Source organism: Bufo bufo, chromosome 9 (assembly GCF_905171765.1).
Source record: "Bufo bufo chromosome 9, aBufBuf1.1, whole genome shotgun sequence".
NCBI lineage: Eukaryota > Metazoa > Chordata > Amphibia > Anura > Bufonidae > Bufo > Bufo bufo.
In genome coordinates, this window is record NC_053397.1 from 140,495,903 (window position 1) to 140,521,268 (window position 25,366).

General features: G+C 43.0%; 1 protein-coding gene across 1 annotated transcript in view; it reads right to left on the reverse strand.

The window, feature by feature from the left end:
- The window catches only part of RBX1 (ring-box 1), a 108,990-nt gene that overhangs the window by 54,436 nt on the left and 29,188 nt on the right, over nt 1-25,366 (reverse strand). The window contains exons 2-3 of the mRNA XM_040407657.1: nt 16,901-16,979; nt 14,271-14,341 (exon numbers count right to left, since the gene is read on the reverse strand). Of these exons, the coding sequence (XP_040263591.1) occupies nt 14,271-14,341; nt 16,901-16,979 (150 nt within the window). The remainder of the gene's footprint in view (nt 1-14,270; nt 14,342-16,900; nt 16,980-25,366) is intronic.

A 25,366-nucleotide genomic window follows, 5' to 3' on the forward strand; every position in this document is an offset into this window, starting at 1 on the left:
TCTATGAACTCGCCATGCCCCTCATTGAATACCTTGGGGTGTCTTCTTTCCAAAATGGGGTCACATGTGGGGTATTTATACTGCCCTGGCATTCTAGGGGCCCCAAAGCGTGAGAAGAAGTCTGGTATCCAAATGTCTAAAAATGCCCTCCTAAAAGGAATTTGGGCCCCTTTGCGCATCTAGGCTGCAAAAAAGTGTCACACATCTGGTATCGCCGTACTCAGGAGAAGTTGGGCAATGTGTTTTGGGGTGTCATTTTACATATACCCATGCTGGGTGAGATAAATATCTTGGTCAAATGCCAACTTTGTATAAAAAAATGGGAAAAGTTGTCTTTTGCCAAGATATTTCTCTCACCCAGCATGGGTATATGTAAAAAGACACCCCAAAACACATTCCCCAACTTCTCCCGAGTACGGAGATACCAGATGTGTGACACTTTTTTGCAGCCTAGGTGGGCAAAGGGGCCCATATTCCAAAGAGCACCTTTTGGATTTCACTGGTCATTTACCTACTTACCACACATTAGGGCCCCTGGAAAATGCCAGGGCAGTATAACTACCCCACAAGTGACCCCATTTTGGAAAGAAGACACCCCAAGGTATTCCGTGAGGGGCATGGCGAGTTCCTAGAATTTTTTATTTTTTGTCACAAGTTAGTGGAAAATGATGATTTTTTTTATATATTTTTTTTTTTTCATACAAAGTCTCATATTCCACTAACTTGTGACAAAAAATAAAAACTTCCATGAACTCACTATGCCCATCAGCGAATACCTTGGGGTCTCTTCTTTCCAAAATGGGGTCACTTGTGGGGTAGTTATACTGCCCTGGCATTCTAGGGGCCCAAATGTGTGGTAAGGAGTTTGAAATCAAATTCTGTAAAAAATGACGAGTGGAATCCGAAAGGTGCTCTTTGGAATATGGGCCCCTTTGCCCACCTAGGCTGCAAAAAAGTGTCACACATCTGGTATCTCCGTATTCAGGAGAAGTTGGGGAATGTGTTTTGGGGTGTCTTTTTACATATACCCATGCTGGGTGAGAGAAATATCTTGGCAAAAGACAACTTTTCCCATTTTTTTATACAAAGTTGGCATTTGACCAAGATATTTATCTCACCCAGCATGGGTATATGTAAAATGACACCCCAAAACACATTCCCCAACTTCTACTGAATACGGAGATACCAGATGTGTGACACTTTTTTGCAGCCTAGGTGGGCAAAGGGGCCCACATTCCAAAGAGCACCTTTCGGATTTCACTGGTCAGTTTTTACAGAATTTGATTTCAAACTCCTTACCACACATTTGGGCCCCTAGAATGCCAGGGCAGTATAACTACCCCACAAGTGACCCCATTTTGGAAAGAAGAGACCCCAAGGTATTTCGTGATGGGCATAGTGAGTTCATGGAAGTTTTTATTTTTTGTCACAAGTTAGTGGAATATGAGACTTTGTAAGAAAAAAAAAAAAAAAAAAAAAAAATCATCATTTTCCGCTAACTTGTGACAAAAAATAAAAAGTTCTATGAACTCACTATGCCCATCAGCGAATACCTTAGGGTGTGTACTTTCCGAAATGGGGTCATTTGTGGGGTGTTTGTACTGTCTGGCCATTGTAGAACCTCAGGAAACATGACAGGTGCTCAGAAAGTCAGAGCTGCTTCAAAAAGCGGAAATTCACATTTTTGTACCATAGTTTGTAAACGCTATAACTTTTACCCAAACCATTTTTTTTTTACCCAAACATTTTTTTTTTATCAAAGACATGTAGAACAATAAATTTAGAGCAAAATTTCTATATGGATCTCGTTTTTTTTGCAAAATTTTACAACTGAAAGTGAAAAATGTCATTTTTTTGCAAAAAAATTGTTAAATTTCGATTAATAACAAAAAAAGTAAAAATGTCAGCAGCAATGAAATACCACCAAATGAAAGCTCTATTAGTGAGAAGAAAAGGAGGTAAAATTCATTTGGGTGGTAAGTTGCATGACCGAGCAATAAATGGTGAAAGTAGTGTAGGTCAGAAGTGTAAAAAGTGGCCTGGTCTTTCAGGGTGTTTAAGCACTGGGGGCTGAGGTGGTTAAGAAGGCGGCATCTTTTGCAGCGAATCTAACTAATTCAGCGGAAGCATCCACTAAAAATTCCGTGGCGGATTTTAAGAGGGGAATAGACTGAAGGATTTCTTCTCTAGGGGTTTTATTTTTTTTGACATTCTAGTTCATGGAGCCAGAAATTCATGGCTCTAGCCACAGAGGTAGCTGCGATATTTGTTTTTACCCCAGAAGCTTCCCAACATTTTCTTAGAAGGGAATCCGCTTTCCGTTCCATAGGGTCACGCAGCTTGGATGAGTCTTCAAATGGCAAGGAAGTCTTTTTTTTACTACTTTTGCCACCTGAACTTCAATTTTAGGGGTATCATTGAAAATTTTTGATTCGGCAGGGTCAAAGAGTAACCTCTTTCTGAATTCTTTAGAGACCCCTAGTCTTTTTTCAGGGTCCGACCATTCATCAATGATTATTTCTTTTATATTTTCATTAATGGGAAAGACCGTAGCTTTTTTAGTGCGTAATCCCCCAAACATTTCATCCTAAACAGATTTTGTTTTTTGGACGTTTTCGATGCCCATAGTTTCCCTTGCGGCTTTAAGAAGTTCGTCCATATCTTCAGAGGAAAAAAAGTTTTTTTTTTCCTTCCTCATCCTCTATTATCTCCCTATCCGACAACTGATCATCAAGATCGTATTCGAACTCCGAAGCCCCTTCTTCCATGTCCTCAGAATCTGAGGAGGATGGAACGGATAACCTCGGCTTTTTTCGTAGGGAGGTGAGATTTGAGGGGGTGGAGAGAGACAATGAGGATCTTATTTCAACATGACTCATGGTCTTAATTTCTGTCATGATAGACAGTTGCTCTTCCTTCAAAAAGGTAGGTAAGAAAAAGCTCAGCAAAAATTGCATTATGTCCCTCAGGTAATTTTTTTGAGCAATTAATGCATTTAGAATACTTAGTTTTTGCTTTCATTTCTTTAACCTAGGTAAAAGAAGAGCAACCTCAATCAGGGCCATGGACTAAGGGGGGGGGGGGGGGGGAAAAAAAAAAAAAAAAATACAGGAAGAGATGCAGATTTTCCTGCTGGGAGACTCACGGTTGGAGTTACCAAAGGTGGGTCTGTACATTCGCCACGGGTCCCAGGAGCAGACATCGTTGCTGCAGAGCAGGGGAGACGCTGGCTGTGCGCTGCCGCGCTTGTTTCAAAGCACAGCGTCTGACGTCATCAGGGTTAGACACTGGAGCCCAACCCAGCGTGATCACGCATGCCCCTTCAAGCTCCGCCCCTTCAGGAAGTAGCGGTACGCAGCGGAGACCCGAGCAATGCACAGCATTCGGCGTCCTTGCTCCTGCATAAATCGGGAAGGGAGACCTTGCCAGCCACAGTGAAGTCAGGTCTCCCCGCGTCAGAGACGAGATCCACGCTAACCTCCCCAGCCCAGCTTTGGCATAAGCTGCAGGAGGGCTGAGGAGGAGATTGGTAAGCCAATCTTTTAAATAAATAAAATAAAAAGAACATAATAAAACTCTTCAAACTCCCGCAGGAGTTTCGCTGTGCAGCCTAGCCCCGTAGGGACAGGAAAAACACTTGAGGGTGAGAGTGGGTCAGGGCTTCTGAAACTCTCTCTGTGTATTTCCTGCCCCTACAGAGGTCAATCTCATCCATAGCCATCATTCCAACTTTATAGCTTTACAACTTTTTTTTTTAAATAAACGTTTGAGGGGAAAAATTTATTTTGGCATATTCATATTCTGACAAACATTTACAGAGCTATGTGATGGCTTGTTTTTTGTTGGGTGAACTATAGCTTTATTAGTATATTTAAAAAAATAAAAATAAATTAAATGTCAGATGGCAAGGTACAGAAGGGAGGGGTTATCAGTGTGACAGCTACCTCTGTATGCACACTTCAAGCAGCTGTCACCAGGATCAACACTATTAAACCAGATATACTGCCTGGTAGGGCTCATCATGCTGATTAAAACTATACCTTTCTTTTGTATGTTTGATAAATAGCAGCACAGAAATCTGCATTTTTATTAATATGCAATAATGCAAATCAGCAATTAGAGCACCAGGAGGCGAGGCTGAATCATTGGAGCACTGCTTTGTAATACCCCCGATGATCTGCACAGACATCAGGCTGAGGACAGAGCTGTGTCAAAGAGCTGTGTGCTAGCAATATCATATACACTATGTACTATAGCTTCTCCACACCGAGATCTGCTCAAAAAGAATCTACAAATTACTGCTGGATTCACAGGCACAACATATGATCATAAAGACACTAGTAATGTGTGATAGCTTCTAAGCCTAGAGGAAAAAAAAAAAAAAAAACAACAACACGCTTCTCTAGATGGTAATGTTATAGCTAAGTGGTATAATGGATTACCACGCATGTAAAGATCACAGAGAGAGCACGGTTTCAAGTCCCAGGAGAGATGTAAGTTTTCTTTGTTATATTTTTTATCTTACGTAATAACATTTTAAAAGGTTGTACTATAATAAATAAATATATCAAATAATCATTATTAATAACTTACTATTTTAAGTGTTTTTTTTTTTTTGCTAAAACCTGTTACTGCTTTATTCATGGACACAAAATAGGATTCTAAAAATAAACCAGTAATATTTATTAGCTTTGTAATAAATAAAACATTCTTAATATAATTAGGACATGGGAGGTTATTTATTATACTGAAATACATTTTGTGTGACTTCTTCCCGGTCACGCCAGGCCTAAAATTGCGTGCGTTACATGGACAAGGAAGGGGGACGGGCCGGAAGGCCCATGTCATGCATCATTTTCTACGCCGTTTTAGGCATAGAAAATGGTCTAAAATATAAGACAGCAAGGAAGCGGTCTTACATTTAGAACTGGCCCTGGATGTGCAGAAGTTTTGGAACGGCTAGTGCCTCTACATAACTTCGGCGGATCCTCCGCCAACTATGGGCTTTATTAAGACCGGCATCTAGAACACCAGTCTTAATAAATGTGCCCCATAGACTTGTCTTATGGGATAAAGAAAAAATAATAATTCTAAAGACATTTTTAAGTTTCTCCCAAGATTCTAATCTGGGATCTCTACATGCAAAACCAATCAATCACTTAACCATCAAGCTACAACTAGCTACACAAAGATCTGTGTTTTTACCATGCATATTACCAGTGTCTGTATGATCATATATTGTTCCTGTGAATAAAGCAGTCATTTGTATATTCGCTTTCTGAGCAGATCTCAGTGTGGTGAAGCTATAGTACATGGAATATATGATATTTACTTTCTAGCACACAGCTCTAAGCCACAGATCTGCCCTCAGCCTGATGTCTAGCCCTGTTAAAATCAAGGTGAGGGGGGTGGGGGAAGAGTGTGCAAATCACAGGGGATGTAACATGACAGTGCGCAAACAATTTAGCTCCGCCTCCTGGTGCTCCAATTGTTCATTTGCATAAGAATAAAAAAGCTGATTTCTCTGGAGTCATTTAACATAGACAAAAGAAAGGCATCGTTTTAATCAGCATGATGATCCCACTGACGAAGGGAAGGAGAGTTCCCGAAACGCGTCTGGACTGCACACCTGTGAAAGAAGCACCTCCGCACCTTTATGCATGGCCATGCTAACAACATTGAAATAGAACACTGGGACAATCAGGACATAGAGTGAATAACCTGATATTCATTGCTCTTTACTGCTTGGACACAGATCACGCTCCAAGTCTCGAGAGACTTCGGCAGTACCCCGCGCCGCTCGTTTACCTTTTACGTCCACAAAGACGCTTATATGGTATATACCAACGGTAAGGTAGGAAGACTCTACTTGTGGAATCTTATGTGATGGGCATGAAACTAAAACCAGCATAAATAACCCCACCGTATACATTTTGTGCTCAACGATACTGAGGTGCGAGACACCATATGAGCAGGAGTTCAGTTGGCTGGATTCGTATTGCCCACATTTGAACCCACAGACTATATAAGCACCAGATTAGGGTGTAGGAGCTGGGAGCCTCATTACCAACTTGTGCATGCGCACTGGATATTGAAGTTCAGTAACTGTTAAGCAACCTATATGGTATAGATATACCTACATTCCAGCGTGTTGTGAATATAAGGGACTGATTTCATTTATTAACTCCATTGTGTGGAATCCAGTACCATTATTGATTTTAATCTCATTGATTTTATTTGTATTTTAGGGAGCAATGCTAATTGTAGATTTTATATTATACACATGTAGTATGATTGTGATTTAATTAAATTTTATTCACATAATTCAATATTGTGGTCCAAGTGTTGTGTGCTCGCCCTAACCTTGGTTATATATTTAAAAGAAAGGCATCGTTTTAATCAGCATGATGATCCCTACCAGCCAGTATGTCTGGTTTAATAGGGTTAATCCTGGTGACAGAGTTTCTTTAATGGTGTACTGGACACCCCGAAGCCACAGACGATTTGCCAGGAGGGAGTGCCTCCCTCCCGACAATTGTCAGATTGCTAGCGGAAGACACTGCTGCTATTACATGCAGTGATGTCTATGCCATCGCTCGTCCCTATGCAAAGCAGCAGTGTGCTGGCCGCAGATCGCTATTACACAGCGCAATCTGCCGCTGGCAACTTTGCAGATTTTAAAGGGATTCTGCTGTTTTTTTAAACTGATAATCTATCCTCTGGATAGATCAGCAGCATCTGATCGGCGGGGGTCCGACACCCGGGACCCCTGCCGATCAGCTGTTTGAGAAGGCAGAGGCGCTGGCAGTAGTGCCGCAGCCTTCTCGCTGTTTACTGCAGGCCCAGTGACATCACGACTAGTATCAATGGCCTGGGCTAAGCTCTGTTCACTTCTCAAACAGCTGATCGGCAGGGGTCCCGGCCAATCAGATGCTGCAGAACCCCTTTAAGCATGCTAAAATAAAGTTCCTTGGGAATTTGGAGGCAGCAGATAATCTCTAATAAGCGTTCATGTGCCAGAGAATCTAGCAGTCTAATACACTTTATGTTCTCATCAGCCGGCACAGTGGAGATGGAGGGAGTCCCTCCCCACTGTGACACGGCCGCCACTGCAACCAATGAGACTATAGCACTGGGGAAGGGGGGGGGGGAGGAAAAAAAATTAAAAATCACATACCCGGCTCAATGACAAGGCGTGGGTGCCGGGTATGTGATGCCGCGGTTTGGCAGAATCGCCACACCCAGTCATTGAGGCTGGATATGTTTAGGACCGGCATCCGAACATACATTTGTATTTAGAGATAAATTATATGCATTGGTGGCACAGTGGCCACAACCACCCCTCCTCATTAGGGATCGCCCAATATAGATTTTTTTAGAGCAGATACTCTGAACTTTCAGGCAGATAGCCGATATTCTGTGCGTTTTCATTTTTGAAAAAACTAAAATTCCTACACGAATCTGCTACAAAAATGGGCAGGTTTATTGTTAACGTGTAGCTTTTTTTTGTAAATCTTTCTTTTTCATTTATACCTAATATTTTGGTGTTTGTATGTTTTTTTTAACGTTTTTTTTTTTTTACTAACTTTTAGCCCCCTTAGGGGCTAGAACCCTTGTCCTATTCACCCTGATTGAAGTCCCATTCACCCTAATAGAAATCTATCAGGGTGAATAGGACTTCACACACTCCCTCCTGCCCTGTGCACACAGCAGCAGAGAGATTACCATGGCAGCCAGGGCTTCAGTAGCGTCCTGGCTGCCATGGTAACTGATCAGAGCCCCAGGCTTACACTGCTGGGGCTCCGATCAGAAGCTTCCACTAATGAGGAGGAGGTGACCCTGTGGCCCCTGCTACCAATGATTAATACTGGGAGGCTTGAGTGGTGGTGGCGCACTGCGCCACCAATGTTTTTAATACTGGGGTTGGTGGGGGGGGGGGGGGGGGGGGCCACACTGCAACAACAATGAAGATAACTCTTCCATTAATTCATATACAGGAGGCGGGTGCTGGCTGCAGAATCATATAGCCGCAGGGGGTTAACTGCCGCAGATGGCAGCTACTTGTCATAGTGGTCGGGTGCGGCTATGATTCTGCAGCCAGCTCCTGCCTCCTGTTGAATTTGAACGAATGAGTGCGTTAACATCATTGGTGGCGCAGTGACCACAGCCCCTCCCCTCCTCTTGTCCTCTCTTTCATTGGTGGCAGTGGCCACAGGGTCCCCTCCCCCTCAGTTGGTGGCAGCTTCCGATCAGAGCCCCAGCAGTGAAGTATCAGGGCTCCGATTGGTTAACATGTCAGCCAGGATGCTACTAAAGCCATCCATGGCTGCCATGGCAAGCTCCCTGCTGCTGTGTGCACAGGGCAGCAGGGACAATTAACATCCTATTCACCCTAATAGATTTGTACTTGGGTGAATAGGACAAGTGTTCTAGCCCCGTAAGGTGGGCAAAAGTAAAAAAAAAAAAAAAAAAACCACGACAAAATATTTAAAAAGTTTAAATCGCCCCCCCCTTTACCAATTTTACATATAAAAATATAAACACAATAAAAGAATATATTCAGTATCGCCACGTCCGAAAAAGTTCGAACTGTTAAAATATTTTAAAACATGCGGTGAACGCCGTGACAGAAAAATAAATAAACACGAGATTTGACATTTTCTAATCGCCTTGTCCACCAAAAAAACAGGATAGGGTTGTTCTATTATGGGTTGAACGTTCCATAAAATGCAGAATGTACGCGGCTTTTTTTGGAGTTTTATTTTTCCCCAAATGGTATCGAGTATCGCAATACTTTTTTAGGGCAGGGCTCGACAAATCCCAGGCGCCAGGTCGCCATGGCGACCAGGAATTTAGTCCTGGCGCTTGGGTATTTGTCAGCCCGTTTTCACAGGTGCCCGGGCGATGGGTGCGGAGCTGCCGTTCTGTCCGGAGGCAGCACCGTTTGACTCAGACTGAGGAGCTATTTCAGTGAGTCACAGCACACACAGAGTGAGACGCTGGCAGCAGGGAGGGGAGGGACTCGGGAGGAGTGTAATCTGATCCTAGAGTGGAAGCTGCTTCTGCCAGCCCCTCCCACCAACCAGAGCTGAGGCAAGGCAAGCACTAGCAGCTCTGGGTCACTGACACAAGTACAGGAGGGAGTCTAGAAAGAATCGAATGAGTCTCAGGTTAAAAGAATCTAAAGATCCGACTTAGTTAGAGACTCATTCGATTCTTTGAGTTAAAAGAACAGTTTACACTGAGGCTGTCGGCTGATGCTTTTGTTGCAGCAGTGATAAGATTAACCACCTCAGCCCCCAGTGCTTAAACACCCTGAAAGACCAGGCCACTTTTTACACTTCTGACCTACACTACTTTCACCGTTTATTGCTCGGTCATGCAACTTACCACCCAAATGAATTTTACCTCCTTTTCTTCTCACTAACAGAGCTTTCATTTGGTGGTATTTCATTGCTGCTGACATTTTTACTTTTTTTGTTATTAATCGAAATTTAACGATTTTTTTGCAAAAAAAAAAAAAGACATTTTTCACTTTCAGTTGTAAAATTTTGCAAAAAAAAACGACATCCATATATAAATTTTGCTCTAAATTTATTGTTCTACATGTCTTTGATAAAAAAAAAAATGTTTGGGTAAAAAAAAAAATTGGGTAAAAGTTATAGCGTTTACAAACTATGGTACAAAAATGTGAATTTCCGCTTTTTGAAGCAGCTCTGACTTTCTGAGCACCTGTCATGTTTCCTGAGGTTCTACAATGCCCAGACAGTACAAACACCCCACAAATGACCCCATTTCTGAAAGTAGACACCCTAAGGTATTCGCTGATGGGCATAGTGAGTTCATAGAACTTTTTATTTTTTGTCACAAGTTAGCGGAAAATGATGATTTTATTTTTTTTTCCTTACAAAGTCTCATATTCCACTAACTTGTGACAAAAAATAAAAAATTCTAGGAACTTGCCATGCCCCTCACGGAGTACCTTGGGGTGTCTTCTTTCCAAAATGGGGTCACTTGTGGGGTAGTTATACTGCCCTGGCATTCTAGGGGCCCAAATGTGTGGTAAGGAGTTTGAAATCAAATTCAGTAAAAAATGACCTGTGAAATCCGAAAGGTGCTCTTTGGAATGTGGGCCCCTTTGCCCACCTAGGCTGCAAAAAAGTGTCACACATGTGGTATCGCCGTATTCAGGAGAAGTTGGGGAATGTGTTTTGGGGTGTCATTTTACATATACCCATGCTGGGTGAGATAAATATCTTGGTCAAATGCCAACTTTGTATAAAAAAAAAAAAAAAAAAAAAAATATGGGAAAAGTTGTCTTTTGCCAAGATATTTCTCTCACCCAGCATGGGTATATGTAAAATGACACCCCAAAACACATTCCCCAACTTCTCCTGAATACGGAGATACCAGATGTATAACACTTTTTTGCAGCCTAGGTGGGCAAAGGGGCCCATATTCCAAAGAGCACCTTTCAGATTTCACTGGTCATTTTTTTACAGAATTTGATTTCAAACTCCTTACCACACATTTGGGCCCCTAGAATGCCAGGGCAGTATAACTACCCCACAAGTGACCCCATTTTGGAAAGAAGACACCCCAAGGTACTCCGTAAGGGGCATGGCAAGTTCCTAGAATTTTTTATTTTTTGTCACAAGTTAGTGAAAAATTATGATTTTTTATTTTTTTTTTTTCCTTACAATCATAATTTTTCACTAACTTGTGACAAAAAATAAAAAATTCTAGGAACTTGCCATGCCCCTCACGGAGTACCTTGGGGTGTCTTCTTTCCAAAATGGGGTCACTTGTGGGGTAGTTATACTGCCCTGGCATTTTCCAGGGGCCCTAATGTGTTGTAAGTAGGTAAATGACCTGTGAAATCCGAAAGGTGCTCTTTGGAATGTGGGCCCCTTTGCCCACCTAGGCTGCAAAAAAGTGCCACACATGTGGTATCGCCGTATTCAGGAGAAGTTGGGGAATGTGTTTTGGGGTGTCATTTTACATATACCCATGCTGGGTGAGATAAATATCTTGGTCAAATGCCAACTTTGTATAAAAAAAATAAAAATGGGAAAAGTTGTCTTTTGCCAAGATATTTCTCTCACCCAGCATGGGTATATGTAAAATGACACCCCAAAACACATTCCCCAACTTCTCCTGAGTACGGAGATACCAGATGTGTGACACTTTTTTGCAGCCTAGATGCGTAAAGGGGCCCACATTCCTTTTATGAGGGCATTTTTAGACATTTGGATCCCAGACTTCTTCTCACGCTTTAGGGCCCCTAGAATGCCAAAGCAGTATAAATACCCCACATGTGACCCCATTTTGGAAAGAAGACACCCCAAGGTATTCAATTAGGGGCATGGCGAGTTCATAGAAATTTTTTTTTTTTGGCACAAGTTAGCGGAAATTGATTTTATTTATTTTTTTCTCACAAAGTCTCCCTTTCCGCTAACTTGGGACAAAAATTTCAATCTTTCATGGACTCAATATGCCCCTCACGGAATACCTGGGGGTGTCTTCTTTCCGAAATGGGGTCACATGTGGGGTATTTATACTGCCCTGGCATTCTAGGGGCCCTAAAGCGTGAGAAGAAGTCTGGAATATAAAGGTCTAAAAATTTTTACGCATTTGGATTCCGTGAGGGGTATGGTGAGTTCATGTGAGATTTTATTTTTTGACACAAGTTAGTGGAATATGAGACTTTGTAAAAAAAAAAAAAAAAATTTCCGCTAACTTGGGCCCAAAAAAATGTTTGAATGGAGCCTTACAGAGGGGTGATCAATGACAGGGGGGTGATCAGGGAGTCTATATGGGGTGATCACCCCCCTATAAGGCTCCATTCAGATGTCCGTATGTGTTTTGCGGATCCGATCCATGTATCCGTGGATCCGTAAAAATCATACGGACATCTGAATGCAGCCTGACAGGGGGGGGTGATCAGGGAGTCTATATGGGGTGATCACCACAGTCATTGATCACGCCCCTGTAAGGCTCCATTCAGACGTCCGTATGCGTTTTGCGGATCTGATCCATCTATCAGTGGATCCGTAAAAATCATGCGGACATCTGAATGGAGCTTTACAGGGGGGTAATCAATGACAGGGGGGGTAATCAATGACAGGGGGGGTAATCAATGACAGGGGGGGTAATCAATGACAGGGGGGGTAATCAATGACAGGGGGGGGATCAGGGAGTCTATATGGGGTGATCAGGGGTGATCAGGGGCTAATAAGGGGTTAATAAGTGACGGGGGGGGGGGGTGTAGTGTAGTGTAGTGGTGCTTGGTGGGACTTTACTGAGCTACCTGTGTCCTCTGGTGGTCGATCCAAACAAAGGGGACCACCAGAGGACCAGGTAGCAGGTATATTAGACGCTGTTATCAAAACAGCGTCTAATATACCTGTTAGGGGTTAAAAAAAACACATCTCCAGCCTGCCAGCGAACGATCGCCGCTGGCAGGCTGGAGATCAACTCTCTTACCTTCCGTTCCTGTGAGCGCGCGCGCCTGTGTGCGCGCGTTCACAGGAAATCCCGGCTCACGCGAGATGACGCGTATATGCGTCGCTGAGCGCAGGGCTGCCACCTCCGGAACGCGAATCTGCGTTAGGCGGTCCGGAGGTGGTTAAGGGACAGGAGCAGAGAGATAAGAGAAGTGACAGATGACACAGTTTAGATTACAGTTTGAATTAACCCTTTAGGATCAAATTGGCTTCTCAAGGAGATATATATGTTAAAGGCATCCCTTCTTCTGTCTCATTCAGTAGCTATATAACTAAGGGTACTTTCACACTTGCGGCAGGACGGATCCGGCAGGCTGTTCACCCTGTCGGATGCGTCCTTCCGCTGTTTCGCCGGACCACCGCTCCGTCCCCATTGACTATAATGGGGGCAGAGCTCTGGCCCAGCACAGCAGTGCATGGTGAAAGGCCGCCGGACTAAAAGTACGGCATGTCCAACTTTTTAGTCCGGCGGCCTCTCACCGCGAACTGCCGTGCTGCGCCGGAGCTCCACCCCCGTCCCCATTATAGTCAATAGGGTCCAGGGACGGAGCGGCGGTATATGTAACATGGTATACAGCATTATTGGGGGGCTCTATGGAAAAGTGGGGGGGGGGGGGGCACCTACTGGGGGCTTTATGACGCGGCTCCGCCTGGCTTCTAACTTTTTTAGCTGGTTCCTAGATTCCAAGGAAATTTGTCAAGCCCTGTTTTAGGGTATCGAAATACAATAAAAATTTTGTTTCGTGACAACCCTACTTCTACTTAAAAAAAATGTTAGGATTAGTCATTAATAGGCTTGAGTGAAACGAGCTTCAGATCAGATGTAAAGTCGATTAAAAAACATTTTTTTAATGCTGTTTCCACACCACATTAAAATTTATCGGCTCCGTGTAGGCAAACTTTGTATTGCCCGAAGTTGCAGGAGACTTCGGTGAATTAGTACGGTATTCCTATCTGCGTATTTAAAAACATTTTAGAACAGGAATCCCAAATGAGCTTGGGTACTGGCTGGTACCTCGGTACCAAAGCCCACTTCGGATTCCCACTTTAAAATATGCAGATAAGAATACCGTGCTAAATTACCGTATCGCCTGAAGTTGCACCAGGATAGGTCATCAATATCTGATCGTCAAAGGACTGACACTCAGAAACCCCACTGATCAGCTGTTCGAAGAAGCCCCTTGTACTTCAGTGAGCGTAGCAGTCTCCCCACCACTTATAGCACAGCAGCATACATTGTATAGTTGCTGTGCTTGGTATTGCAACCCAAGCTCATTCACTTGGATAGGACTGAGCTGCAGCAAGGCCATACCAACGACCGCAACATCACTGGCCCAGGAAGAAGCTGCAGCTCTCACTGAAACACAGCAGCCTCTTCCAAAAGCTGACTGGAGGGGTGCTAAGAAACTGACCCCCCATCAGATATTGATCACCGATATGCCATAAATATCAAAATTCCAGATAACCCCTTTAAGGCATGAGCTACATGGTGACATTTGTTGTGCAACAAGAAAGTCCAGCAACATTTCACGTAATGTATTTCAATGGTGTTGCAATGCGACATGCTGCTACTGTGATGCAGCAGTCACAAAAAAATATAAAATAAAAATGGATGGACTTTTTGCAACTAACGTCGCACTGTGACATCATTGGAATATATTACATGAAATGTTGCGCAAGCCATGTCACCATGTAGCCATAGCCTAAAACAGAGACAAGAAGTGCAATTTAGGTAGTAGACTGTTCAGAACTTGAAATACTTACATTGCACACTCCCCATGCGACAGTGCATTCCTCTGAAGTGGCTGAAGCTTGGTTAGCTTGACATTCAATACCTAGCAGAGATATTAAAACTTTTATCAATGCACAGACTTTATAATTAAAATCATCAGTTAAAGGGGTTTTCCAGGTTCAAAGCTGAACCTGGACATATCCCCTTCATTATCCAGGCAGCCCCACCGAGTGGAGCATTTCATACTCCGATGCTCTCTGTTGCCACTCAGAGGGGCTGCCTGGATAATGAAGGGGATATGTCCAAAATTTCACAAAGGTATTTGTGGTCTGGTAAAAACTGTTGTGGCCCCATTTCTAGGACTTACCAACAGTTCGTCTAAGCCAAATTCACGGCGTGATAATGGTCTATGAGTTCCTGGTTATGAACAAAATACTAACAGTTTGCCTTGTTTGACCAACCAAGCGTTGCCAGTTGGGGGGTGTATCCCTGCACTATCCGATTGGATAGTGTCAGACTGTGCAGGGACACACCCCCTACTGGCAACCCCCAGTTGGACCATCAAGGCAAACTGCTAGAATTGAAATCGAAACATGTATCAGGAATCCAGATCTGTCGTTATATGGGGAATGCAAGCAGTTGCTAAAATAGACATGTCAGGAGAGGTCACAGGTCGGCTTTAAAGGAAATTTTTCACCATTCATTTTTTTCCTGCCAATTAAACCAGATAGTGAAACATTCCTGTTTTTATTTTCTGACTGTAGTTTTTTTGTATTCTATTACAGTACATGATTGTGGGGGGCAATGATGATATACCCTTTAACCCCTTCTACCCCGGACCAGTTTCACCCCCCTGTCCAGGCCATTTTTTACAAATCTGACATGTGTCACTGTATGAGGTAATAACTTTGGAACACTTTTACATATCCAAACCATTGTGAGATAGATTTAAGACTGTCATGAAGTACAATGTGTAACAAGAAAACAGTCATATTTCACCTTTATTTATGAAAAAAAAAAAAAGTTGTCAATACCAGGCTTGATAATTTACCCCATTATCGGAGATTCTCCATAGTTGGATGCAGAGCAAGGGTTCGTATCTTTTATAAACCTTATTGAGTTTTCATATCTAAAAATTGTGGTCGAGGCGGATTGTATTATATTCTTCTGTCTGAGAGGCACTGTGTATACGCTGGTATTTGTGTGGTGCCATCTAGTGGGGTACTGCATATCACTGCAGATTGAGATTCCCATTGATTAATCTTTGATTTATTATACAATAATTTAAAATACAATCATTTATAGTTTTGCATAGACGCTTGTACCTTGTTTTACTGATTGCACAATATAATTAACTAAATAACCGATCAAACTCTTTTTTTATGGCGTTATATATGTCCACCTCGAGGATCAACTGCCTTTGAAATTTTCTCTTTGATCCTTTTTATATAAAGCCATTTGCTTTATATCCCCAACAGCTTGTGAGGGTAGGTCATGTGATATTTTTATAGAGCAGGTTATTACGGACGCAGCAACACCCAATATGTATACTTCCTTATTCATTTAAGTCTTACACAATAAAAGCATTTTTTGTAACCCCAAAAAATGTGTTTGTGTCTTCATAGTCTGAGAGTCATTGTCTTAGATAGGGTCCCATTTTTTGCGGGATGAGGTGACATTTGACAGGTACTACTTTGGGGAGCATATGCTTTTTTATGGCTGGGTGCTTTTGTTTGTTTTTTTACTTGAAACTTTTTTTTTATTAAAACCCCCTTTTTTTTACTTTATTTTTGTCCTACTGTGGGACTTCATTTTTTGAGGGTCTGATCACACCTGCAATGTATTACAATACATCTGTATTGTAATGCATTGCCTGTTAGTGTATTACACTGAGTAATACACTAACAGGTTGCCTAGGAGACCCAGCCTGGGGCTGGATCTTGTCTGCTTCCATAGAAGGCAGGTCCCGATGCCGTGCAAGGAATAGGGCAGCCTCTGCAAGGCATCAGGCTGCCTTCTCAACCATCAGGTCCCCACCAAAGCAGAGCGGGGACCCGATGGGCTCCCTCACCCACCGCAAATACTTTCTATGCCGCAGTCAGCGCTGACCGCGGCATAGAAGGGGTTAATCCGCCAGCATTAGCTTTTACAGCGATGCCGGAGGACACAGCAGGGACCCGGCTATCAGTGACTGCCGGGCCTCTGCCCGATCACCATGACATAATAGTAGGTCAAAATGCGGCAAGTCACCTGCCGCTATGTAGTCAAAAAGGGGTTAACAAAAAAAGGACAGATGACAAATCTCCTTTTAATGATCTAATAATCAACAGGGGTTACTGTGACTTCCAGCATCCTGGGCCTTTTCCTAGGCCAGTGAAGTCACGTCCATCAGTCAAATGGCCTAGGTGCAGCTCAGTCATGGGACCAAGCACAGTCGCTGTACAATGTATGGCCCTGCACTAGGTATGTTTCGAGGAGGCCTAACTGCTCACAGAATCGCAGAGGCCTCCTGTAACAGCTGGGAGTTGGACCCTGCCAATCCCATTATTGAGGACCTACCAAGGAAAGGCCATCAACACTAAAATCTAGAAGACCCCTTCAATTCCCCTTCTCCTCCCCCCCCTCCCCCCTCATATATATATATACACACACACACACTTACACAAGTCCATGATGTGGTTCCTGCAGATCGCACAGTTGTCAACTACAATGTCCCAGGCCCACAGGGCAACCGCATTCCACTGAGCATGTAAGAAGAGAAAAGACATTACACTTTTGATTTCTAGATATATTAGAAAAAAAACTATTCATGTAAACACCATGGCCATATACAGTTAGCTGCTATATAGGCAAATGGGCTTTTAAGCACCTGTATAGAGCTCTACAGGGGAGCCGTCATGGCCTAGGCAACAAGATCAAACAGGCTCCTGGCTGAAATGCTGAGGATTCGCGGTCAGAGATTTTTATGGAGTAAATCGTTGTACAGTATTAGCAAAGCGGATAAGATGTTAATAAAGGTCATATACACACACACACACACACACACACACACACACAGCATAAGAAAACTGCAGTGTAAAATGCCCTGCAATGCGCATGTGAAATCTGCAGTTTGTCAGTTTATGCTGCGGATCTCCCCCACAGATTTCACCCTTTACAATAAAAAAAAAAACAAAATAAAAAAACACCCCAGGGCAGCAGGTTTTTCTGTCCTTTTCTGTTTAGGCATGTGTGAACGTGCTCTTAGATTTCTTGCAAGGGACATGCAGACATCAATACATCATTATACATTTTAAAGGGGGTCTTTCAATTCCTTTCTGCCTATTAGGGCTTCTTTAGACAGTAAAGTGTTTTAGCACCTCCTGTTTTACTGGTTTTTTTTGCATGACCAGCGTTTTTCTAGATTAAAGTATGTGGCCCCCTTTAATATCATTTGTGTAGAGCTATATGGAGAAACACCATTTTTCCTTCTCTCTTTCAAAAATCACACGTCTGAATGTTGAAAAACACCACTACTAAAAAAAAAAACACACCTGTTTGTCCGGTGTTTAATATTTCACAGACTTCCATGCAATATCTGGTGTTTTATTTTTTATTAGGTTAAGAAATAAAACCAGAAACTGAAACCATAATATTATGGCCTCATTACATTAATTTGGTAAAAACACTTTTTACCCATAATTTAACATTAATTTTTTGCAGTTTGGTTTTAAGATCATTTTCTTGGATTTTTGTTTCCCTTGACTTTCTTTTTAACCCCTTTGTGACAGCAATGTAAATTTTTTTTTTTTTTACATTTTCTTACTTTGCCCTGCCTTCCAGGAGCCGTATGTTTATTTTTCTGCCTAAATAAAACTGTTTGAGGACTTGCTTTCTGCCGGACAAGTTGATCTTTCTAATTGCACAATTTAAAGGGGCTCTCTGGGCTTTTAATATTGATGACCGGTCCTGAGGACAGGTCATCAATATCAGAACGCCGGGGGTCCGACACCTGATCAGTTGTTTGAAGAGGAGGCACACTCCATGCCAGCGCTGCCTCCTCTTCACCGGTGAGCAGGTGTAATTACACCCAAGCCGTCCCATTCATTTCAATGGGACGGATCGCTCCTATACAAGTATATGGGAACGATCTGTCCCATTGAAATAAATGGGACGGCTTGGGTGTAATTACACAAGCTCACCGCTGCAAAGACGAGAAGGTAAACAGTGAAGATGAATTGGAAGGGTGGGAGGTTCTCATGAATAAATGTGCTTTTAAAGCTATGCAATTTATTATAGGAATTAGAAATGGCGTATAAGACGACCCCCAAATTTTCCATTTAAAATATAGGGTTTGGGCTATACTCGCCGTATAAGACTACCCCTGAATGCCCAGCCCTCCCTGTCTTCAAGACGATCTTCTCCAGTCCAGGGAACTGACTGGGATCTGTGGATGGCACTGTTATGGGAGGGGGATCAGTGGATGACACTGCTATGGGGAGGGGGATCAGTGGATGACACTGCTATGGGGAGGGGGATCAGTGGATGACACTGCTATGGGGAGGGGGATCTATGGATGACACTATATAGCATCTTATGCTATATGTGTCATCCACAGATCCCCCCCCATGACAGTGCCATCCACAGATCCCCCTCCCCATAACAGTGTCATACACAGATCCCCCCCATGACAGTGCCATCGACAGATCCCCCTCCCCATAAGTGCCATCCACAGATCACCCTCCCCATAACAGTGCCATCCACAGATCCCCCTCCCCATAACAGTGCCATCCACAGACCCCCCTCCAAATAGTGCCATCCACAGATCCCCCCCCCTCCCATGACAGTGCCATCCACAGATCCCCCTCCCCGACGCTCAGAGGAGTATACATTTATTAACTGTAATCTGTAACTTTAACTTTAAATGAGCGCTCATGTCTTTACTAGGGTACCTTACTCTCAGCTCTGGTAATAGGCAGTGCGGGCGGCGCTCACTCACTGACTTCACGCGCCTGCGCCACCTAGTGGGAGGAGCAGGCACGTGACGTCAGTGAGTGAGCGCCGCCCGCACTGCCTGTTACCAGAGCTGAGAGTAAGGTACCTTAGTACAGACATGAGCGCTCATTTAAAGTTACAGATTACAGTTAATAAATGTATACTCCTGTGAGCGGCGGGGGCCTGTATATTCTAACCCCCAGGCAAGCGTCCCCGTCACCATGGGAACGCCTGGGGGTTAGAATATACCATCGGATCTGAGTATACCCGGCGTATAAGACGACCCCCGACTTTTGAAAATAATTTTTAGTGTTAGAAAGTAGTCTTATACGCCGGCATATACGGTAACAAGTTATTTAACAAATAAAGAAATAGAAGAGATAAATAAAAAACTAGAACTGTTTAAATCACTAGAGGACTATAGAGAGTCATCTTTAGCTGGTCAGAAAACGGTGATAAAAAAAAAGCTGAAATTTACGGAAAAAAATAAAAATAAAATTATATATCAAAAGTAGTTAATGACTATAAGAGAGAGAAAGTATATAAAATGGAAATCAAAACCAGGGGAGTTTAGTGATCAAGTAGGGAACGTGGAAGGAGATGCAGTCGTGGCTCAGAGAGGGATCTACTGGTGATGGAGGGAGAAGTAAGCCATAATAGAGAGATACTCGAAATAAAAATAATGTTTATGAAGAAAACCACTATTTAAAAAGAGAGGCCATACAGACCAAATTTTAAATACAGAAAAGGCAACTAACAGATATAGAAACCCCTATCTGCAGAGAGGTTATAATGGGCATAATACTTATAGAAGCCCATACCAACAGAGATACCAACGGGGATACAGGTATGAATAATCTAGGTACCATGTGAATAAATATTATCGGCAACAACCATATAGCAATCCCAGAGATGTGGGGAAAATAGTAACCAAGGCTACTTTCACACTTGCGGCAGTGTGATCCGGCAAGCAGTTCTGTCTGTAGGATCCGCCGATCTGGATGTGACTGAAAGCATTTGTGAGAAGCATGCGGATACGGATCCATCTCCCAAATGCATTGCAAGAACGGATCCATCTCTCCGCTTGTCATGCGGACAGACGGATCCGTCTTGTATCTTTTTACACATTTTTTACCGGTCTGCGCATGCGCAGACCGGAAGGACGGATCCAGCATTTTGAATACCGGATCCGGCACTAATACATTCCTATGGGGAAAAATGCCGGATCCGGCATGTGTTCAGTTTTTTTCGCCGGAGATAAAACCATAGCATGCTGCGGTTTTATCTTTTGCCTGATCAGTCAAAATGACTGAACTGAGGACATCCTGAACAGAGGGTGCAGAGGAAAAGGAAACAGGCAGTCCCAAGGGAAAGAAAGTGAAGGAGTAACAAATGGGATATATAACCTCAGCACACAAACTGAATGGAAATGAAATAGCAGCGTTGACAAAAGGGTTAAAATATGCACCATCGAAAAAAAATGAACAAATTTTAAATATTTTTAGATATTCAGTTTCCTGATGTATCGATGAACATCGCCAAATATATGATAACAAACCAGAAGCAGGGAGTAGTAGAGACAAAACGATATTATACACACTAATTTAAAAGAGAAAAGTCAAGTTTTTTTCCTCAAATGAAAATTAATGAGTGCATTGATGCATTCAAAATAGGGTTATTGCGAGAGCTGGAAAAGTGACAAATCCAAAATGTATTAAATCTCCCCTATGGGGAAAAACAGGGTTTAAAGTCTTTAGAAGCCAATAAAAAAAATTAAAAAAAAATTGTTCTGAAACCAGCAGATAAAGGGGGGAGGAATTGTTATTGTAAAGTATGAGGAGACAATGAAAAGTATGCTACAGGATGAGGGAATATATAAAATAAAACTAAAAAAAGACCCAACCGCTGAATTTAAGAGAGATCTCAGCGTGCTTCTAAGTGAGGGAAAAGAAAAAGGGAATTTTAAATAAAAAGAACATGAGTATTTGAATATTAAATATCCAGTTATTCCCGTTATATACTATCTCCAGAAAATTCACAAAAGTATTACAAATCCCCCCGGAAGACCGATTGTCTCCGGTATCAATTCCCTCACCAATCGTGTATCAGAATACATTGACTTTTATCTACAAAAATATGTGGCAAGGGCCCCATCATACTTGAAAGATACAGGGGACACTATTAAGCACCTGGAAAGTTTGGGGTTTTTAAAAGGCGATATTCTTTTGGCAACTGTCGACGTGACATCACTGTATACAGTAATCCCAATTGAAAAAGGGATTGCTGCAGTAGATTTGGTGCTGGAAAAAGATGTGGAAATGCCAGAGAAGCAAATGAGGTTTTTATTACAGTGTCTGAAGTTCTGTTTAATGCATAATTACTTTTGGTTTGACGGCAGATATTATTTACAATACACTGGGACGGCGATGGGTGTGGAATTCGCCTCCAGTTTCGCCAACCTGTATATGGCCATATGGGAGGAGTCTTTTAATGCCCCTAAAATACAGAGGATGGCCTTTTGTCATGGAAAAGATATATAGACGATTGCTTGCTTGTATGGAGAGAAATGCACATGATTTGGAATTTTTTTTGCTTTATTTAAAGGGACTCTGTCACCACTTTCTAACCCCCCCTTTTAAAAGTATTGTTATCTCCATGGCGCCCCTGTGATTACAAAGGTGTTGTTAGAAGATAAATTCGCCGTCTCCTTTTGATAAAAAGAGCTTTTATCTAACCTGTCAATCTTCTTGATAAGGTGCCCAGGGCGTTTCTGTTGGTCTCAAGCTGCCGCCCGCCGCCGCCGCTGTTGGTGCCCAGCTCCTCCCCTGATGCTTTCAGCGCCGCCTGAATATAATGAAATACGCCTCCGGCTCTCGCTCAGTGCCCCCTCCTTTTAAAAGATCCCGCGCGTGCGCACAGGCCTGTGCCTGATGCGCCCGTGCGGACATTTACAATCAGCCTCATTGAGCGAAGTGCGCATGCGCGCACTTCGCTCAACCTCCTCATCAGACGAGCACTGCAGCCGGCCGGCTGCAGTGCTCGTCTGATGAGGAGGTTGAGCGAAGTGCGCGCATGCGCACTTCGCTCAATGAGGCTGATTGTAAATGTCCGCACGGGCGCATCAGGCACAGGCCTGTGCGCACGCGCGGGATCTTTTAAAAGGAGGGGGCACTGAGCGAGAGCCGGAGGCGTATTTCATTATATTCAGGCGGCGCTGAAAGCATCAGGGGAGGAGCTGGGCACCAACAGCGGCGGCGGCGGGCGGCAGCTTGAGACCAACAGAAACGCCCTGGGCACCTTATCAAGAAGATTGACAGGTTAGATAAAAGCTCTTTTTATCAAAAGGAGACGGCGAATTTATCTTCTAACAACACCTTTGTAATCACAGGGGCGCCATGGAGATAACAATACTTTTAAAAGGGGGGGTTAGAAAGTGGTGACAGAGTCCCTTTAAATGACAACAGATGGAATCTCCAGTTTACCAGCAATGTAAGTGCAACCTCTGTTGACTTTCTAGACCTCACGATCTCCCTAGAGGCGGGTAGTTTTAAGACCACTACCTATTTGAAGCCCACAGATGTTAATACTAGGGATCGACCGATATTGATTTTTTAGGGCCGATACAGATACCGATAATTTGTGAACTTTCAGGCCGATAGTTTATACAGATATTCTGTGAAATTTCATTTTTGAAAAAAATAAAATCCTACACAACTGCTGAAAATATTTTTATTGTTAATGTGTAGTTGTTTTTTTTTGTAAATCTTTTTTCATTTATACTTAATATTTTGGTGGGTTTTTTACTAACTTTTAGCCCCCTTAGGGACTAGAACCCTTGTCCTATTCACCCTGATAGATCTCTATCAGGGTGAATAGGATCTCACACTGTCCCTGCTGCTCTGTGCTTTGTGCACACAGCAGCATGGAGCTTACCATGGCAGCCAGGGCTTCAATAGCGTCCTGGCTGCCATGGTAACCGATTGGAGCCCCAGGCTTACACTGCTGGGGCTCCGATCTGGGGAGGAGGGGAGAGGGGATCCTGTGGCCACTGCCACCAATGATTAAAACTGGGGGGGCACACTGCACCACCAATGATTAATACTGGGGGGCACACTGCGCCACCAATAAACATAAATCTCTCATTTATTCATATACAGGAGGCGGGAGCTGGCTGCAGAATCACATAGCCGGCTCCCGACCTCTGAGCGGTAGCTGCGATCCGCGGCACCTGAGGGGTTAACTACCGCAGATCACAGCTACCGCTCATAGAGGTCGGGAGCCGGCTATGTGATTCTGCAGCCAGCCCCTGCCTCCTGTTCAATTTGAATGAATGAGTGAGTTAACATCATTGGTGGCGCAGTGGCCACAGCCCCTCCCCTCCTCTTGTCTTCTCTCCTCTCACTGGCGGCAGCGGCAGCAGCAGCACAGGGGGAGGGAGACACTGCTTCCTTCTCCCCTGTGCTGCTGAGGGAACACGGAGAGCACTGACAGCAGCGCGATCTGTGTTCCCCATACGTTATTGGAATACCGGCAAAATAGATGCAGATACCGATAACTGTCAAAATCCTGAATATCGGCCGATAATATCAGTAAAACCGATAATCGGTCGATCCCTAGTTAATACCTATATTAAGACCACAAGTTGCCACTATAAACCTTGGCTGACCAACATTCCTAAAAGTCAGTTTGAAAGAGTACATCGTAATTGTACAAAAATTGATGACTACTATAGGCAAAGTGAACTGATTGAGAAGAGATTTTTATAAAAGGCTATAAAAGGAAGTTGCTTGAGAGAGTGTAAAGATGCAGTTGGAAAAGAAAGTAGACAATAGATAAAAGAACAGGAAGGTGACAACGTTACCTCCAAGAAAAACAATGAGAAAATGAGGCTGGCGTTTATCACTCAGTTTAGTGATAGCGCCGGCTTGATAAAAAAAATGCAGTAAGAAAAAACAGGGCGGTTTTAAAGAACGACCCGGTTCTTGGAGGGTTAATTCCAGATAAGCCAACTGTAATATATATATAAAAAAAGCACCAAATATTAAAGAAAAATTGGTTCATAGTTGTTTGCCCATACATTAAAAAAAAAAAAAGTAAAAACCATCGATTTACTTGGTGCGGTTTGCAAGGTGCGCACAAGAGAAAATAGACAAATTAGAACTGAAGAGGTGACTTCAAACAGTAAGGGGGTAACCTACACTGTGCAAGGAGAATTAACTTGTGAAAGTATGGGGGTCATCTACATGCTGGAGTGCCCATGTGACCTCCAGTATGTTGGACGGACTTTTAGGAAGTTAAAAACTCACTTACAGGAGCATTTAAGAAACATCAAAAAAGGAGTTGGCACACACAGCGTCTCAGCTCATTTTAAGAAAGCACACAATAAAAACCCACAGGGGTTAAAGTTTGTGGGCTTGGAAAGGCTTCAGATGAATTGGAGGGGAGGATCCAAACAAAAAATAAATAAATAAAAAAAAGGAGGTCGAATGGATTTACCGCCTGGGTACACTGCAACCCGATAGGTTTTATTTGTATTGCAAGCTAATATCAAGATATGTCTGAAGGGGTGTTAAGATTTTTCTCAAAAATTGCAGTTTTATGAACATGGTTGAGAATATGTGCGTTTTTGTATGTGAATAGGGCTGGAGAAGAGGAATGCGTTTTTTGCTGCTATGTAAATTGTGAGATAGAAGAAAAAAATATCTATTTGTCATATTAGAATATATGTTGATTGGGGATGATTTTATAGAAGACTTGTTTGTATTGCTGATTTTATGGAGTTATTTGGAGTTGCACTTCTGGGATTGTTTAAATGGTCTATTTAATTAGTGCTCACCCGAGTATAAAAGGGTGGGGAGAACAAGTGTATTCAGAGCAGCCCCTGACGAAGCAAGCGAAGGCGAAACCCGGGTCGGGCATGCGATTCTGAGCATCATTGTTTACTTTTATATTTTTATCTATGCGAGTATAATAAAACAAATTATTTAATTAAGTGTTTCGGTACCTCACTATTTCAGTCCTCTAATTTGCCATCCAGGAGGTGAGAGATCTGAATATGAAGGGAACCTTAAATCCAGTAAACGAGTGCATCTAAAGATACCATCCACCTACCTTATTCATCCACGCTCCTATGGAGTTTGAGCTGCGCGGTCTT